This window comes from Peromyscus californicus, unplaced genomic scaffold (assembly GCF_007827085.1).
Source record: "Peromyscus californicus insignis strain IS unplaced genomic scaffold, ASM782708v3 Scaffold_11__1_contigs__length_118956290, whole genome shotgun sequence".
Classification (NCBI taxonomy): Eukaryota; Metazoa; Chordata; class Mammalia; order Rodentia; family Cricetidae; genus Peromyscus; species Peromyscus californicus.
Window position 1 is genome coordinate 72,963,354 of NW_026294402.1, and position 17,799 is coordinate 72,981,152.

Sequence of the window (17,799 nt, forward strand, 5' to 3'; positions counted from 1 at the left end):
AGAAAAGGTCCTGAGCATTGGTGAATATTCATCTCTTCCTGCTTCCTACTGAGGATGCAATGTGACCAGCTGCTTCCTTCCACCGTGACTTTCCCGCCATGATAGCTGCACCTTCAAACTGAGTCTAAAGGAACTCTCCCTTCACAGTTTCTGGGGCATAGAAGAAGGAAGGCAGATGATTGATTTCCTCCTGTCACACAGTCAGTGCAATGGCTACAGACGTCTTTAATGCACTCCTTTGTTAGGGTACAGGCAAAGCAAGTTCTCCGGAGGGAAGTGTCTCTCAGTGTCAAAGCTGCAATTCCTAACAGGACAAAGTCGTTGTCCAAGAGTCAAAATGCGCAGAAGATTTATTTGTTTAAGTGTGTACAGGTGGAGGAATTAGGTCCTGGGGGGAGAAATACAAAAGACATGTACTGTTTTTAGGCAGCTTTATAAAAGAAATTCACAGTATTAAGTTACTCTCATAAAGTTCTTCACATTTGAACTAAGATCCAGAAAGTCATTAGAAACTTGTAAGGTCAAGTGCATTTCGGGAGGCCCATGTGAAGGGTCATTAGGGGCTTGCACACAAGCAGACTTACTATGGGCCAGTGAAAGCTACAGGAAGGACCTCCAAGGCCGAGGGCTGGGGAGCTCTTCCTGAGGGGCTGGAAAGTGTGAGTGGCTTTGGAGATCACAGCTAGAAATCCCCAGTTTGCCCATAAGTTTATCTTTGTATATAATTGTGAAACTGCATCCTTGACCATCAAGGCTCCAAAATAAAGAATGGCCTATAGTTGCGCTGGTGCAGGCCTGTTTTCCAGGCTGTGAGTGAGCATAGTCCCTGATAGGAGTGCCTGGTCCTGAACAGAGAGGGAAGGGAACTGGGGCAGGGAACAGGAAGGTTTTTACCAATGTCACCTCGCTAGGAAAATGGTAACGTTTATTTCAAACATTTGCCAGAATGCTTTGAAAGAAAGCCGTTCCCTGTTTAGATAGAGCATTACCCAAATACAAAAGGCTCCCCAAACAGCATGGAGGGGCCTCCCTGTGGCTGGAGGCCTAAGAGGCCTGCAGCTCCAGCAGCTCTGTGCTGTTCACCCTTCTTCTGCTTTAGAACTTCAAAATGCTTCCAGAGAGCTCAAACGATTCACTGGTCTTTGTTTTGGCCATGAAGAAAGAGACACACTGTGAGTTTTCTGTACCCAAGGAGGTACCGAAAATAAATAGTGCAGTCTAAACTTCAAATTTGGGCCAGCCTTCGAGAACCTGCTGTGTGCCGAAGTGTGCATTGTGAAGGCACAGAGAACAGAGAGAGGTGTGGGCTGCATCCCTGCAGAGGACTGTCCCCTGGGTCACTCACCATGGGGCAGAGGCTGGAACAGATGTAGACAGACTGCTATGACATCGTGAGCAAGGATCTTTAGCTGTGTCTGTTGGTGGGACAGGACAGGAGGTCTAAAATGGATGTGTGAGCTGACCTAGGAAAGAGGAGGCAATTCTTAACTTGGAGGTTTCCTGGTCAACTTGCTTTTGTCAGATACATTGTAACAAAGGCAGAAGTAACCGATGCAGTCCCCATCCGTATTGTGCAACAATGTGGATACACAAATTTGGAGGCCCTCACAACTGCAGAAAAAGGTAATAGTTGGCTTCTTTTTTTTTTTTTTTACCAAATTGTAAGGAACTCTACAGTGTGAAGCTGCCTTTAGGCTGCTTTTAGGCTGAAATCCCAGTGAATCATGGGTAAATGTGGAGAGGAGTAGGGAAACTTGAATCGGAAGTTGAGTTTCATACAGTTAAAGATACTAAGTAGTTTTGTGGTTACTTTTGGTTGTTTTAAAACAGGGTCTTAATGTATCTCAGGCTGGTTTCAAACTCAGGTGGCCAAGGGTGACCTTGAACTTCAGTGCTTCCTGCCACCACTTTAGGAGTGCCAGGATTACAGGCATTCACCACCACGCTCAGTTTATGCAGTACTGGGGATTGAACCCACCATACAGGGATCTTAAAGGCCCAAGAGAAATTGCATATAAGAATACTCCAGGGTGAAGAAGGGACACTTCTGTTTTGGCCAGCTAGTTCTCCAGGCATCTCTGAGTAATAGCAGAGTAAGTTCTAGACATTTCTTGTTGTATCTTTATATTGTATTTATGCCATGTGTTTTTTCAAAATGGAAACACGTGGTAGAGGGAAGCTCAAAGGGAACCTCAGGCAAGTAGACAATCACCTCTTCTACATTTCTCTGACTCTAGCCTGTTCAGTCCTTATGACTGCTGTGTCTTAGGAATAAAACGGCTCATGTGCTGAAGGCCTGGTTCCCAGCTAGTGGATACAGTCATTGAGAACTGGTTGGATCCCGAGGGTTCTGACCTACCCAGTGGATTCATGATTTGACAACGTCATTGGATGGTGATGGGAACCTTCAGAAGTCAGTCCTAGTTGGAGGAAGTAGATCACTGAGCACATGTCCTCTAGGGTCCCCCGGTGTCTCTTTCTACTTTCTGTTGGCCATGATCACAGCTTTGCTCTAATGGGCGTGTCCACCCTCTGGCTCAAAGGATACATGGCAGAGGATAATTATGAATACATCCAACATAAATCATAAACTTAAAACATTAAGAGATATTTTTGTGGGTTTGTTTGGGTGGTGCTTTTGTTTTGTTTTGTTTGTTTTTGTAACTTGAGTGTGTGTTTCCTAAGTGTGAGCTTTGGAGACAACGTCATTTCACAGTGTTAAAGGTTGGTCCTGCCTGGTAGCACATCCCTTTGTTACAGTGTTCTGCTTTTCTACAGTCCAAAACCAGCAAAGCCAACCAACTGTGGTTGAAACTTTGGAAACAATGAACCAAAATCTATCATTTCTCCTTTTAAGTTGTTTGTGCCAAGTATTTTTAGACGGTGATGAAAAACTGACCCAATAATGGTGCTGATGATGAAAGTCAGTTTATTACCATCCTGTCAATGGAGCCTTCTCCTGCTATCTGGAGTGCTTTTAGCTGTTCTTGATAAAGTAGTGTGCCCAGCACCAAGGACATTTAATTAGGTCATCTAGCAAGAACTCAAAGGCAGATATGTTTAGGGAGTAGACAGCAGCCCTGTTAATGGCAAACAGGACTGAGCTCATGTCTTTTCTGTGCACCCTTAACAGATGTTCTAACCTTTGCCATTGAGATCTCACAGTATAGCACAGCTTTATACAACCACACTCAAGACAAAAACTCAGGCCGCTTCTCTGTCACCGATCTTATTCCTACGTACAGCCCTCCTCTGCCCTCACCCACTCACTTCCCTTTTGATAGCATGTGCTGGGGCTGTTGTCCCATCTCGAAACAGTTTTTAGTAGGCTTAAATTAATGCTTAGGACTAGAGCAGGTGGCTTCTAGACCTGCATCTGCTAATCTGGGATAAAATCAAGGTCCTATAAGCTAAGGAAGATGAGTCATGTTGCTGTTGAGTGGGCCAGTGATGGCATCTGCCAGAGCACCCTTTCTTTTTCTTTGCATTGTCTATCAGTCACCCTGTTGTGTCCCAGAAGAACTGAGCATCCAGTCCCTATTTGTGTAGTGGGTAGCCATTCCAGCTTTGATCTGGAAGTTCCAACCCCCATTGAGGCCACAAAAGTAATATCTGAACAATCCTGATCTCAGACATTTAACCTGAATATGCTTAGAATTGGTTTTTGCTTGGCTTCCCGCCTGGTGCTAATTTGAATAACACCACTTTATTCTTTCAGTATGGAAAATAATTAAGCATGGAGAAGGAAATGACTACCTGTGGTGAATGGTTCTGTTCTCAGGATCCATACATAATGCAACTAACCTTTTCTCTAATATGGTTTTTGCATACTTGAGAACATTTTATGGCTCCCCAACCTCCTTTGCCTCCAGCATTCTGTGCTCTCATTGAGGACCCTCACTGTGTTCTTTAATGTGTCTCTGTAAAGTTTGGCATCTAGACGTGAACAGCAGTTCAGCTTGGTTTGAGCCCAGCATTGCCACGCTGCACAACCCAGTAGACACCATTCCTGTTGGGTTTTATGTGAATGAAATGCTATGAAATCTCGAAGTATGTCAACTTGGTCTGAGTATTATGTTTCTAAATTAGGTTCCACTAATGTACTGTCTTGAGGGGGAAAGTGGAACTTTTAGGGCTATTTGCAGTTGCCTAGTGAACATGTCCAAAGGTTGTTTGGTTTTTAGGGGTGGTTTTGTTGATTTTTGTTAGTGTGTTTGATAGTTAGTTTGCAGTTCAAGAAGGGTCCAACCCAGGCCACGTGCAAGTAGACATATGCTGTACCACTGAGCTACATCCTTAGCTGAGACGTATATTCCACATCCCAAACTGTGTCTGCTCCTGTTTCTGATGAAGTCAGGCCGATTGCCTTTGTGTGGGCCTCTATCATGCGTCACTCAACCGTGGCAGGGGCCCCTACTCCCTGCCTTTGCTTTCCCCTCTCTAACAACTCTTCAGTCTCTGGGGGAATCTTCCTCTTGTGTTTCTTGGCAAGACTCTGGAGGTTTCCTTCTGCAAGATAAAGACCAAACCTCCTGTACATACACAACCCCCTTCATAACTGGGCCCCACTCTGAGGTGGTCTTTCCTCCATAGCCCTTGCCTTCCATGCACCCTAGCCCTCCCCTGGAGAGCTTTCCAAATGATCAAGGCTGGTTCCCACTCACTCTGCCTCTAAGGAGTAGGCCAGCAAAATTTGACTAAAATTATACATGGTCAATTTGACATCAGTGAACGAAGAGGCACTAGACCGATCTGTCATGCATTCATTATGTAATTACTTGACATAACAGCATACAAAGCTGCTACCCTGACACAGTGTCAGTCAGATCTTGCCATAATAATTGATTTTTGTTTCCTGATAATAATGACAAATTGTAACAAGGAAGAACTGTTAGGGTAATTGTGTGTTGAGTGGTTCAGGGTATCTTAATTTCAGTGAAGTACTTCATTCATAAGTAGTTTTCTTAGTAATCCAGGAAAGTGTTGTTACAATTATCCAATTTAAGTGGATAAGGAAATAGTGGTGCATTAGCTATAAAGCCGAGGCTTTTGTTAATAATTGGTAGTATAAGGCCGTTGCAAAAAGAAAAGCGGAGGTGCCCACACACCACTGTAATATAATCGTTATTAAGCTTTAGTCAACACAATTCATCAAGGAGGCGGAAAGGCTTGAGAGGATTCAGAGGTGCGTGCCAGAGGTAATTAAGGAATGGAAAATGGGTCCTATGAGGAAAGCTGTGCGGTTAAGGCTACAGAAAGCCGAGCAACACATGATGCCTGACTTTATGTGCATACACACTTTCATGACATGGTTTCTTCAGAACACTCAACATGTAGAGATCAGCTTGAATAGCAGTGTGCCAGATTGGTTAGACAGGAAGAAAAATGCCTAATGAACCAGGAAACAGCACCAGGAAGTGCAGCCTGGTCATAGCAGTCCCCTAGTTTTAAAAAACAACTTACCGTTATCTAAAAAGCAGAGCAGATGGAACCAAAATCAACCAATCAATCAATGTGTATTTATGGGGCTAGTAGAGCGGCTCAGCAGGTAAAGGTGCTTGCAGCACAAGCCTGGTGGCCTGAGTTCGATCCCCAGAACCCACGTAAAGGTCCAGGAAAAGAACTGACCCCACAAAGTTGTTCTCTGATTGCCACACTCATGCCAAGCCACACCTGCCCATCCCCCGACACCATGCCCTTTCACATACATAACATGCACCAAGATACAAAATAATAATAAAAATTTAAAGATAAAGAATGTAGTTCATAGCCGGGCGGTGGTGGCGCACACCTTTAATCCCAGCACTCGGGAGGCAGAACCAGGTGGATCTCTGTGAGTTCGAGGCCAGCCTGGTCTACTGAGCGAGATCCAGGACAGGCACCAAAACTGCACAGAGAAACCCTTCCTCGAAAAAAAAAAAAAAGAATGTAGTTCATTAGTTAGATGATTCTTGACAAATCAGAGTTCCAGTGAGTTGTTTTGTTGTTTGGTGAGTGGGTGGGTGGGTGGGTTGGTTGGTATCTCGAAGATGATTTATCACGGTGGTTTGGGAGTCTTAATGCACTACAGAAGAAGCTGTGGATGCCGTAGAAAGTATGCACACTACAAAATAGAGAGGGTGAAGATGGGAAAGGAGGGATCAGACGCAGCACTGCTGCCGTTTCTCGACTGTGGCCAGATGCCCTTTGTGTCAGATGGGAGCAGGGCCTCGATGCCAATAGTCCACGCCATGATGATCACATGTGGATGAAAGAGGGAGTTCTGGGAAGGGCATGGTAAGCAAATCCGCATTTGTATGTTTTAAAGGAAGGTAGACTGTTCAGTGTGGTCTGTATGCTGTATGCCTTTTTAAAAGATCCCCTCTTTCTACTGTTTTGAGGAGAAGCTTTTAAACTTTCAAGCTGCAGTAATGTCAAGTTTACAGAAAAACTACAGGAGGAGTACATGGAAGCTCCTGTACCTACCTCTGCATGCTCAGACTAGTACAGCGAGCTACAGAGAGCCGGCTGCCTTCAGCAATGGAAGTTTGTTTCTCTCAGCTCTGGGGGTCGGGAAGTCTTAAGGCCAAGGTTGTACTAGATTTCTGTAGGTGAGGTCCTTCTTCCTAATTTGTAGATTGCATGCAGATGACTTCCACATGTCAGGGGTGGGGCAAAGGAGACAAGACATTAATTCTGTTGTACCCTTGGGACCTCATTTTTAACCCAATTGCCTCTTTTTAGGCTTAATTTCCAAACCTTGGGAGTTAGAACTTCTCCTTACAAATGGGAATGGGGTGGGGATACAATTTAGAACATAGCACACCCTTTATTCTGATTTTCTCTATTAACGTTTTATCTTATTTGTCCCAGACCTGCACATGCGCATGCATACACACAGAATACTGATGGTGCTCAACTTCACAGTGGTTCAGTTACAGAGTTCCAGCTTTAGGATGGTGCCCAAAGTGATATGCACTCCATAGAAACTGTACATGGAATTCTTGGTTTTGATCTTGTCCCAGCCTTGTGTTATGTGGTACAATACTTTCTTGATGTTGAATAGTGACAGCCAGCCACAGCTCCCAGGCAGTCCTTCTGTCAGACGGTGAACAGCTGATCTCTACAGAGGGTGTTGCTGGCATCATATTGTGTTTTGTGTTTACATCCCATCATGTCTACAAAAAGTGCACATCTGTGTGTATAGAAGATATTTAATACTTGATGATAAAGTAGCCCAGCTGTGTTTTGAGCATGTGGAAGGTAGACAAAGCTAAGGGATGGCATTTGGAAGGTTAGGAATATCAGATGCATTTTCAACTCACATTATTTTCAACTTACAGTGGCTTTATCAGGACATAATCCCATATGAAGCTGTAATCACATCCATTATTGTCCTTTATCTCTAGATCTTTCTGTGTATTTTCCAACAATAACGTAAGTGCTATCACTGAGCCACAGCATATGCATCAACTTCAATAAATTTATAACAGATACAATATTTATCTAATTTGCTTCCATTTATCTGGTTGCTTCCCTTGACTGAAAAAATGTCTTTTTATATAGCATTTTCTTCTTTTTCAGAGTAGAATCCAGTCAACGCTTATGTTGATAAACATGGGCAGCTGAGGAGATACGGCTCAGTGAGTAAAGCGTTTGCTATGCAAGCATGAAGACTTACTGAGTTTGGATCCTTAGCACCAGTATAAAAAGCCTGGGTGTACAGCTGTACTCCCAGTGCTAGGAAAGGGGGTGATGCAGAGAAAGTGGATCCTGGGGTCTCACGGTTTAGCCAGTCTAGCAAAACATTGAGCTCCAGGCTTAGTGAAAGACCCTGTCCCAATAAACCCAGGTGGAGAGCAGTAAAGGAAGACAGCCAAAATTGACCTCTGGTCATCATGTGTGCATGCGCAGGTCAGTGCCCCTGTGCCCACATGTATACACACACATACACACAGATGCACACACATACACAAAGGTACCTGAGGTCCTCCAGAACAGAATGCTGGAATTGTGCCTTTAGGTTCCCCGCTTTCCCCCTCGACCCCAAGTTTAAACCCTTATGCTTTCATTGCTGTGCCTCATGTTGCTAGCATTCCTGTTTCCCATACAGCACATCTAGCTTTCCTTCGTGACTCAGTTTATTTGCTTTTCCTATTGCCTCCTGAGCCCAGTTGGAACTGACCCATCTGGAAGCCACGCCAAATAACCCTACTCCATATTCCCTCCAAGCACCCGGTACCCTGGGCCTACTTGAAATACCACCCCCTCATTCCTTACCATGGCTAAGCTCTTTGAAAGAAGGGCCTGTATTTATGCATATTTATTAATATTTATGTGCTTTATGAATATTTATCAACCCACAGTGGAATACATCACTGTGAAGGATAGCACAAAGAAGTTGTAGGGAATCAGATCCTGAAGAACAAGAAGAAACCAAATGCCCATCTGGGGGAAGGAATGAGCCGAGTGTGAGTGGGCTGAGCTGGACCCCTACATGCTCTTGCAGTTGTATGATAGGGAGTAGGAAGTCAGGATTGCCAGTCTATTCCCCAAGGAGTCTCAAGTCATGCACATTTACAAGAACGTAGTCTAGGTTCCTTTTTTTATTGTTGTTTCTTAGTGTTGAGCTTATCATAGACACAGAAAATTTACAAACGATAGTAAAGTACTTGTATCTGCACCTGGCATCTCCATCTTAGGTAACCATGGAGCCGTGGTCAAGACTAGAGAATTACTGTAGGTATAATAATGTTACTGGCTAACTGCAGGCTCCGGTTCATTTCTTCAAGTCTCCATGGCTGTCCTTTCCTGAGGATCTTATTTTGGATCCTGTGTTGAATTTAGCTGCCATAGCTCCTTAATTGCCTCTAACCTTACAGTTTCTCTGTCTGCTCTTGTCTTTTATGATCTGGACTCTTGAATCCTACTGGCCAGTTGATTGTAGAATATACTGTATCCCTCATTTGGGGGGTCTGTGTGCTGTTTCCTTGTGATTAAGCTGACTGAGATTCTGCTTTTGTTGGTAGGGGGAGGGGTTGAGACAAGGTTTCTCTATATAACAACCCTGGCTGTTCTGGAACTCATTCTGTAGACCAGCCTGCCTCGCGAGTGCTGGGATTAAAGATGTGCACCACCCTGCCTTGCTGAGAGTCTGCATTTTTCAGAGAATACTGTAGACTACATTTTGTTTTTGTTTTTGTTTTTTGAGACAGGGTTTCTCCCTGTAGTTTGGATGCCTATCCTGTATCTCGCTCTGTAGACCAGGCTGGCCTCAAACTCACAGAAATTTGCCTGGCTCTGCCTCCCTAGTGCTGGGATTAAAGGCGTGCGCCACCACTGCTTGGCTGTAGAATACATTTTAAAGCACACTGACTGGTGATGTGCCTTTCTCAGTGTATTACATCTAGATTTTATTAATCACATCTCATCCAGGATGTTGAACTTACCATTGACACAAGGATGTTTGGGAGTTTTGTTTTGTTTTGTTTTGAGATACAGTGTCGGGGGTTTTTTTTGTTGTTGTTGTTTTGTGGTTTTTTTTGTTTTTTGGGTTTTTTTTTTTTCAAGACAGGGTTTCTCTGTGTAGCTTTGTGCCTTTCCTGGAACTCACTCTGTAGCCCAGGCTGGCCTCGAACTCACAGAGATCCGCCTGGCTCTGCCTCCCGAGTACTGGGATTAAAGGCGTGCGCCACCACCGCCCGGCCTGAGATACAGTCTCATTGTGTAGCTCTGGCTGGCTTGGAACTCCCTTTTTACACCAAGATGGACTTAAACTCACAAGTGATCTGCCTCATTCTTACTCAAGTATGCCACTACCAGCAGCTAGGGAAGCATTTTTGGTTTGGTTTTTGGGTTTCGGGGGGGGGGGGGTTGTTGTTGTTGTTGTTGTTTTGGGTTTGTTGTTGTTTAGTTTTGTTTTCTGGATTTCTTTTTGTAAAGTTATCTCCTCCCTAGTAGTTAACCAGTATATTTTGAGATTATACAAATGTCCTGTTTCACCCACCCATTGCTTTCTTCGTGGATCAATAAGCCTTGCCTGCTGCAAGTCTTGCCATGGTATTTACTTAGTAGGACATTTCTCCTTGCCCCTTTCATTGTACATTTGTTGATTGGAATTCTTTTGGAAGGAGAAGCTGCATAGACAGGAGTTATGTGCAGAAAGTCACGTCCTTCCGTCATCTTTTGCCATTAGAATCCTCAGATTACTAGTTTAGCAGTCACAGTATACCCTTATCATTTTTATTAAGTGTTTATGTTATGAGTGTTTGCCTGAGAACATCGTAGTCACCTGGATTACAAAGCTCTTTGTTATAGGCAGACGGAGTGACTCTCAATTATATGTTTTTAAAAGATCAATGACTTACTATTTTTAAAAAAACCTACAACAATAGGAGCACAGAAGCTGCTATATATCTCCTATATCGGCCTTGAATGAGTCATTCTTTGTTCAGCTTCCAATCATCTAAGAGAAAAATATAGAGATGTTGATGCTTGGCTACAAATAGTTCATGAGACACATGTCGGGTTTCTTTCTGCCATGGTGTGGTACTGGCTTCCTCGCCTTTGTAGGTTTACTCTGCTGACTGTAGCTCAAGTGCAGAGAATGCATTTAGCATGGGTGCTCTTAGTTCAGCGGTCCTCACACACCATAGTCTTGCAGTTTTCCCAGAGAAGCACTGAATTGGACCTAGTTCATTTCATCCGTTTCCAAGCATGCTGTCTCTAGTTTTATGAAGACGTTTATTTGTATTTGAAAGAGAATATGTAGGCCATATTCTGTGACTCCAGAGCATAACCACTCTTGGCCATACAATGTCAGAATCAGTTCTGCTATATGAATAGAGATAACCAGCAAGTGTAAATGTGCTTTGTCCCAATAAAACTTTATTTAAATGAATGAATGGCAGTCTAGTGACTACAGTTCACTAGCCATTATTTTAGATTACAGAAATACACAAAACCAAAATGTTCATTAACATCTGTCCTAATCCTCCATGCTTTTCTACAGGCAGAAGACTGACCTTCGAAAATATGTATTTGGGAGATAATCACGTTCTATTGAATACCTTGTGCTGGTGCTGCCATCGAAAAATCTGGTTACAGTCTGGGGAGGCCTGCTGCTGCTGCAGGACTGAATCCCCTCGGCCCTGAGATGAGTGTCCCAACAGAGCAGGCACACCATGAATAGATACACAACAATCAAGCAGCTTGGGGATGGGACCTACGGTTCTGTCCTGCTGGGAAGAAGCATTGAGTCTGGAGAACTGATCGCCATTAAAAAGTAAGTGTATACTTCACTCTTATGAACTCACGACCAGCTCTACCTATCAAGGTGCTTTTAACTCTGTTCTGTCCATTCTCTGTCTTTGAAACATGTCTAACGGGGAGTGGATGGGAGGCATAAAGAAGAACATTAGGCGATGATTCTAATGTTATAAAGAAATGGTACCGCTTATGATGAGGTGGTGGTGAAGTTAATAAACTTCATTTTCCAGGAGAGGACACGTGTTGATCTGGTACCTGCTGTCTTGTGTCACTCCCCCATATTTAGTGTTTGCAGACAGAGTTCAGACCAACTGCATTAGTTACCTGTTGCTATATAGCAATTTACTCCAAACTTGTAGATTAGAACAACATACACACACATTGTATCGCAGTTTCTGTTGGTCAGCACAACTTAGCTGAGTTATCCGGTTCAAAGTCTCTTCTGAGGCTGCAATCAAAGTGTTGCTCAAAACTGTGATATCATGGACAGCTGGGCAGGGGAAGGATCTACTGCCAAGCTCACTCTTGTGACTTTAGATTGCATTTAGACCCTTGGACGTTGTTGAACTGAGGGCCTAGGTTCTCTGCTGGTTGTCAGCCAGAGGCTGCCTCTCAGTCCTTTGCCATGTGGACTGCTCCTCAGAGTATCTCACAATAAGGTGACTTGCTTCATTGAGATCTAGGCAACAGGAAAGCAGTAAGGGGCTGAGAGGCGACTCAGCGGTTAAGAGTGCTTCCTACTCTTATAGAGGATTGGAGTTCAGCCCCAGCTGAACTACACAGTTCAACAACCTGTAACAACAGTTACAGTTACAACAACTGTAACTCCAGTTCCAAGGGACCTAACACCCTCTTCTGGCTTCTGTGGCCACCTGCACACACGGTACACATAGTACCCTGTTGTACATATATACACTAAATAAATTTTTTGTAAAGAAAGAGTGTTCTTAGATGGAAGTCATATCTTTTTACTCTTACAAATTAATCACAGAAGTGACTTCCTCTCAGAATGATGTGCCCTTACTGGCTAGAAGCAGGTTATTGAAGGAGAAAGGGTATACACGGTTATAAATAGAGGAAGATAGGGGTCTTCGGGGATCGTGTTAGAGTCTGCCTGCTGGGCTACCTATGCCCATCTGCTACCTTCTTACCATCTGCACTTAGTCCTGTAACCATTTAAAAATCATTCCCCTAACCGAACTTACATGCAGAGTACTATTCCATTTTTATTCCAGACGTGTTTATCCTTCTTATCTTTGTTTTGTTTTGTTTCTGTTAGACAGTCTTGTTGTGCAGTCTAGGCTGGCTTTGGATTCACACTTCTCTGCCTTGCCTTTCAAGAACTGGGTTATGGATGTGCAGAGTTCCTTCTGACTCTGTTTTCCCTCTCTCCAGCCACCTCAAAACCTGAGCTCTCTTGACTTTACTCCCACTTATGCCTCCCCCTCAGTCATCTAGTCCTGTCAATTGTACTAAATAGCTATCTGGTCTACCTCCTCCATGCCTACTAGAACCTCACTTCCAGACTATTACCATTTACCATCTGACCACCGGGTCCTCTGTAGGGCTCTTGGCTCCCAGTCATTTCACAGCTCATACCAAACTGAAAAGACAGTTCATTAAAACCACTAGTGTTAAACATTCTTTGTGTTCTCCTGCCTCTTTGCAGCCCTGTGCTGGATGGTTTTCTGTCAACTTGACACAAACTAAAGTCCTCTGAGAGGAGGAGCCTCAACAAAGAAAGTGCTTCCCTAAGATCAGGTTGTAGACAGCCATATACATGCTTGATGGGGGAGGCTCAGGCCACTGTGGGTGATGCCCTCCCTGGGCTGGTGGTCCTGGGTTCTAAAAAAAAAAAAAAGCAAACTGAACAGCCAGAGGGAGAAAGCCAGTAAGCATCACCCTTCCATGGCCTCAGCATCAGCTCCTGCCTCAGGTTCCCACCCTGTTTGAGTTCCTTCAGTAAATGACTATAGATGTGGAAGCTTTAGTCAAATAAACCCTGTCCTCCCCAACTTGCTCTTGATCGTGGTGTTTCATCATAATAATAGTAACCATAACTAAGACAAGCCCCTTATCTCCGGTAACTTCCGTGCTCACAGCAGAGCTGGGCCTAGTCTTGGTATCAGCACAGTCACGTATCTTATACCTGATCTTTCATCTTTCCCCTAGTTTTGCTGCTCTTTGCCCTGGCTTTCTGGAACCACCTTCTAAACGAACTTCCTGAACGGAAGCCTAGGAGAGTCCAGTGTGACATAGCTTTCTCTAGGTGCCATCCTCTTAGCAACAGTCATCAACTTCTGTGACCTCCAAGTTGCTGCACCTTTGGCCTGTTTTCTCTAGCTTTATCTCTTATCACTGCCCTCTTGCCTCTTCGCTCCAGTCTCCAGCCTTTCAGTGTCTTGAACTTACTCCTCCCCAGATCTTCTTATGACTGGCCCTACTGCATGTACTACATAGCTACACTGTACTATTTTCTTACTTCCATGGTGGTGGAACTGAGGGAGCAGGTTGTGGGGGAGTAGACCAGCAGCTGAAAGCTTACATCTGGAACCACAAACAGAAAACCGAATGTACTCACCTGAAATGGGGCAAGTGACATACTTCCTCTAACAAGGCTACACTTCCTAAGCATTCCTAAACAGCCACCAACTTGAGACCAAGTATTCCAATACACTAGACCATTGGTCATAGACATTTCCTTCAACTACCACAAATAGTAAGATACCATGTTGTTGTTTGGTCTTTGGTCTTTTCTCTTTTGGGGGGCCTGCCACCCAGCTCCCAAATAAATCATACATAGAGGCTTATTCTTACTTATAAATCCCCAGCCTTAGCTTGGCTTGTTTCTTGTCAGCTTTCTTTAACTTAAATTATCCCATCTACCTGTTGCCTCTGGGCTTTTCCCTTTTCTTACTTCTATAAATCTTACTCTTACTCCATGGCTTGCTGTGTACCTGGGTGGCTGGCCCCTGGAGTCCTCCTCCTTCTCTGGCTACTACTTCTTCTTCTCCCAGATTTTTCCTCCTATATATTCTCTCTGCCTGCCAGCCCTGCCTATCCTTTCTCCTGCCTTGCTATTGGCCATTCAGTTCTTTATTAGACATCAGGTGTTTTAGACAGGCAAAGTAACACAGCTTCACAGAGTTAAACAAATGCAACATAAACAAAAGTAACACACCTTAAAATAGTATTCTACAATAATACCATATCTGGTATCTGTATTGCATTAAAACCCAGTTCCTGTGGTACACTAGCCATGTTTTGAGTGCTTAGCATAGCCACATACTTTTTTTAAAATATAATTTAAAATTAATTCTTTGAAAATTTCATACATAGGCACAATGTATCTTGGTCATATCCATCCCCAACTCTCCCTCCTCCTTTTCCCTTTCGTTTTATAACCCCCTGAGCCTACCTACTGCTGTCTGTCTTATCCTGTAGCAACATATCTGTGGCTGCCATGCTGGACCTCCCCAAAGATTTCCACCAACACCAGAAGTTCTGTTGGCCAGCACTGGCCTGGACAGAATAAACTTGAGGGAGTTTCCTTCAGGCCAAGTTAGTTTGTTAGCGTCAGACAGCAGACCTGGTTCTTTGTACGACACCAGGAGGCCTGGTTAGGGTTTCTGTTGCTGTGATAGACACCATGACCAACTTGGTGTGGAAAGGGTTTATTTCTTCTTACAACTCTGAGATCACACTCCATCACTGAGGGAAGTCAGAAGCTGATGCAGAGGCCATGGAAGGGTGCTGCTTACTGTCTTGCTCCTTGTGGCTTGCTCTGCTCAGCCTACTTTTTTATACAGTCCAAAAGCAACTGCTCAGGCATGGCACCACCTACAGTGAGCTGGCCCCACTAGCCTCAGTCACCCATCAAAGCCCCACAGACTTGCCTGCAGGCCTGTCTAGTGGGACGTTTTCTCAACTGAGATTTCTTCTTCCATTTTTGTCAAGTTGACAAGAAACAAGCAGCACACTAGGTTCCCACTGCTGCGGGAAGTATAATGGCTTAGGCTTGACATGTTTTCATATAAAGGCTTCTTAGATAGTATAATGTTTTATACAAATTGGAACCAACATTGGTTAGGTTCAGAATGAAAAAAATATTTATTTTTCTTTGTATGTGTGTGCATTCATGTATGCCTGCTGCATTTGTATGTGTGCATGCCCACAGAGGCCAGAAAATGACATTGGGTCCCCTGGAGCTGGGTTGCAGGCAATTTGAGCTACCTGATTGTGGGTGCTGGGAATGAACGAGGGTTCTCTGCAAGAGCATGCAATGCTCTCAACACTCAGCCGCCTCTCCAACCCTGAATGAAAACATTTCTAAGAAATGGTGTTCAGCCTATCACTTGGAATAAGCATGTTGTTCCTTTCTCTTCCCTTTCAGAATGAAAAGAAAGTTTTACTCCTGGGAAGAATGCATGAACCTTCGGGAGGTTAAGGTATTTATCAATTTATCAGGGAATAATTCTATTTGGCTGATTAGAATAGCTGTATTTATGGCTAGATGTATACCTGCTGTAGTCATTTCATCTGTTTTTTCACGATGCCGTGAAAATAAAGAGAGGATATTATACAGCTGGTATCTGAAAGTGGAAAATTACTATGTTACTTAATGAATGTGTTATTACTAGAATGCTTTTGTTGTTAGTGGATTTCTTCAACCCGTATATTTCAGTAAGTGTTGATTTGGTGGGCTGTTGCCTCCATAGGCGTCATTTCTATCCACTGATGCACAGGAAGCTCGATCTGTGGCTTGTTTCCTAGATACGATAGCAGTGCCTCTTGCGTTTTCTTGCGCTGATACTCTGTTGTGTGCAATGGAATTCTTTGACTCACACAGAACTTTGTCAGCATTGCATAGAGCCTGTCTCCACTGGTTTTCTTTGTTTGCTTCTTTTCTTTTTTCTTTTCTTTCTTTCTTTTTTTTCTTCAGACAAAGTCTGCCTATGTAGCCCAGGTTGGCCTTGAACCAGAAATTGTCTTTGGCTCTGCAGCTTCCTAGTTGCTGTGATTTACAGGCTGCACCAGGCCTGGTTTGTTGTTGTTGTTGTTGCTGTTTTTGTTGGTTTCTTTCTTTCTCAACAGTGCTGGTGAACAAACTCAGGACATCATGCCCCTCAGCAGGTGTTCTAGAGCAGAGGTCCACCCCGGCCCCTTTCCTGGGCAGGTGTTCTAGAGCAGAGGTCCGCCCCGGCCCCTTTCCTTTGCTTTTGTTCCCTTTTCTTTCTCTTTTTCCTCTCCCCTCTCCATTCTGCTTTTAACATCTCTCCAGGTAGACTGACCACGAGGGTTTACAGCCTATCATTCTTTTCCTTATGCACCGGAGTGGTGCTTCATCCATTGTCAGGCCTCACACTCATCCCTGTTTGAAAAGCCCAGTGGGATATGAAACCAGCCCTTTTAGTACATGAAATAGGGCTTCAAGTCCAGAGCAGGGACGTGCAAACTTTTTTTCATAAAGGGCAAGGTCATAACTCTTTTAGACTCCATGAGCCAGAAGATATTGTTGAAGATATTGTTTGTGTATAGATGTAACGAGTGAAAAATATCCCGTCAGGTGTGATGGTGCATGACTTTAATCCCAGAACTTAGGAAGCTAAGACAGGTGGCTCTCTGAGTTCAAGGACAGCCTGGTCTTTGTAGTGAGCTCCAGGCCAGCCAAACCTACATAGTAAGACTTTTAAAAAAAGAAAAAGAAAGAAGGAGAAGGAGAAGAGGAAGAAGAAGAAGAAGAAGAAGAAGAAGAGGAGGAGGAGGAGGAGGAGCAGCAGCAGCAGCAGCTGGGCATGGTGGTACACACTTTTAATCCCAGTACTCAGAAGGCAGAGGCAGGTAGATCTCTGTGAGTTTGAGGACAGCCTGGTCTACATAGCACATTCCAGGACAGCTAGAGAGACTCTGTCCCAAACACACACACACACACACACACACACACACACACACACACACACACACACACACAAAACCCCACAAAAACAAAAACAAAAGAAAAAAAGTATAGCATATAAAAATAATAATTGAATATAATTTTATTATAAGTCTTCCAATGAGAAAAATGGCATTCATTTGCTGGGAGGCCATAACATTAAGCTTAATTAAGGTTCAAGGTGTTTGGGGCTAGAGAGATGGCTCAGAAGTTAAGAACACTTGCTGCACTTGTAGAGGGCCCTGTTTAGTTCCCTCCCCAGCACACGGATGGCTCACAACTGCATCAGTTCTCAGGGATCCAACACCCTCTGCTGGCTTCCTAGGGCCACTTGTAAGCATGTGGTATACATACCTATATCATACATACATACATGCATACATACATACATACATACATACAATCAGGCCAACACACATACGTGTAGACAGAAGTTTTCCTGTCCCACAGCCACTCTCAAGTAAACACAATGAGGCTTATATTGGTTATAAATGCTTGGCCGATAGCTCAGGCTTGTTACTAGCTAACTCTTACATTTAAATTAATCTACATTTCTAGTTATGCTTGCCACATGGCTCATGACTTGTTACCTCTTTTTCTATGTGCCCTACTTGCTC

The 17,799-nt window shown here is 43.8% G+C and overlaps 1 protein-coding gene across 3 annotated transcripts in view; it reads left to right on the plus strand.

The window, feature by feature from the left end:
• Nucleotides 1-11,045: 11,045 nt before the first annotated feature.
• Cilk1 (ciliogenesis associated kinase 1) overlaps nucleotides 11,046-17,799 on the plus strand; it is a 45,626-nt gene continuing 38,872 nt past the window's right edge. For all 3 annotated transcript variants that reach the window (XM_052714930.1, XM_052714931.1, XM_052714937.1), the window contains exons 1-2: nucleotides 11,046-11,263; nucleotides 15,641-15,695. In XM_052714930.1, coding sequence (XP_052570890.1) covers nucleotides 11,163-11,263; nucleotides 15,641-15,695 — 156 coding nt within the window. In that variant the 5' untranslated portion in view covers nucleotides 11,046-11,162. The remainder of the gene's footprint in view (nucleotides 11,264-15,640; nucleotides 15,696-17,799) is intronic.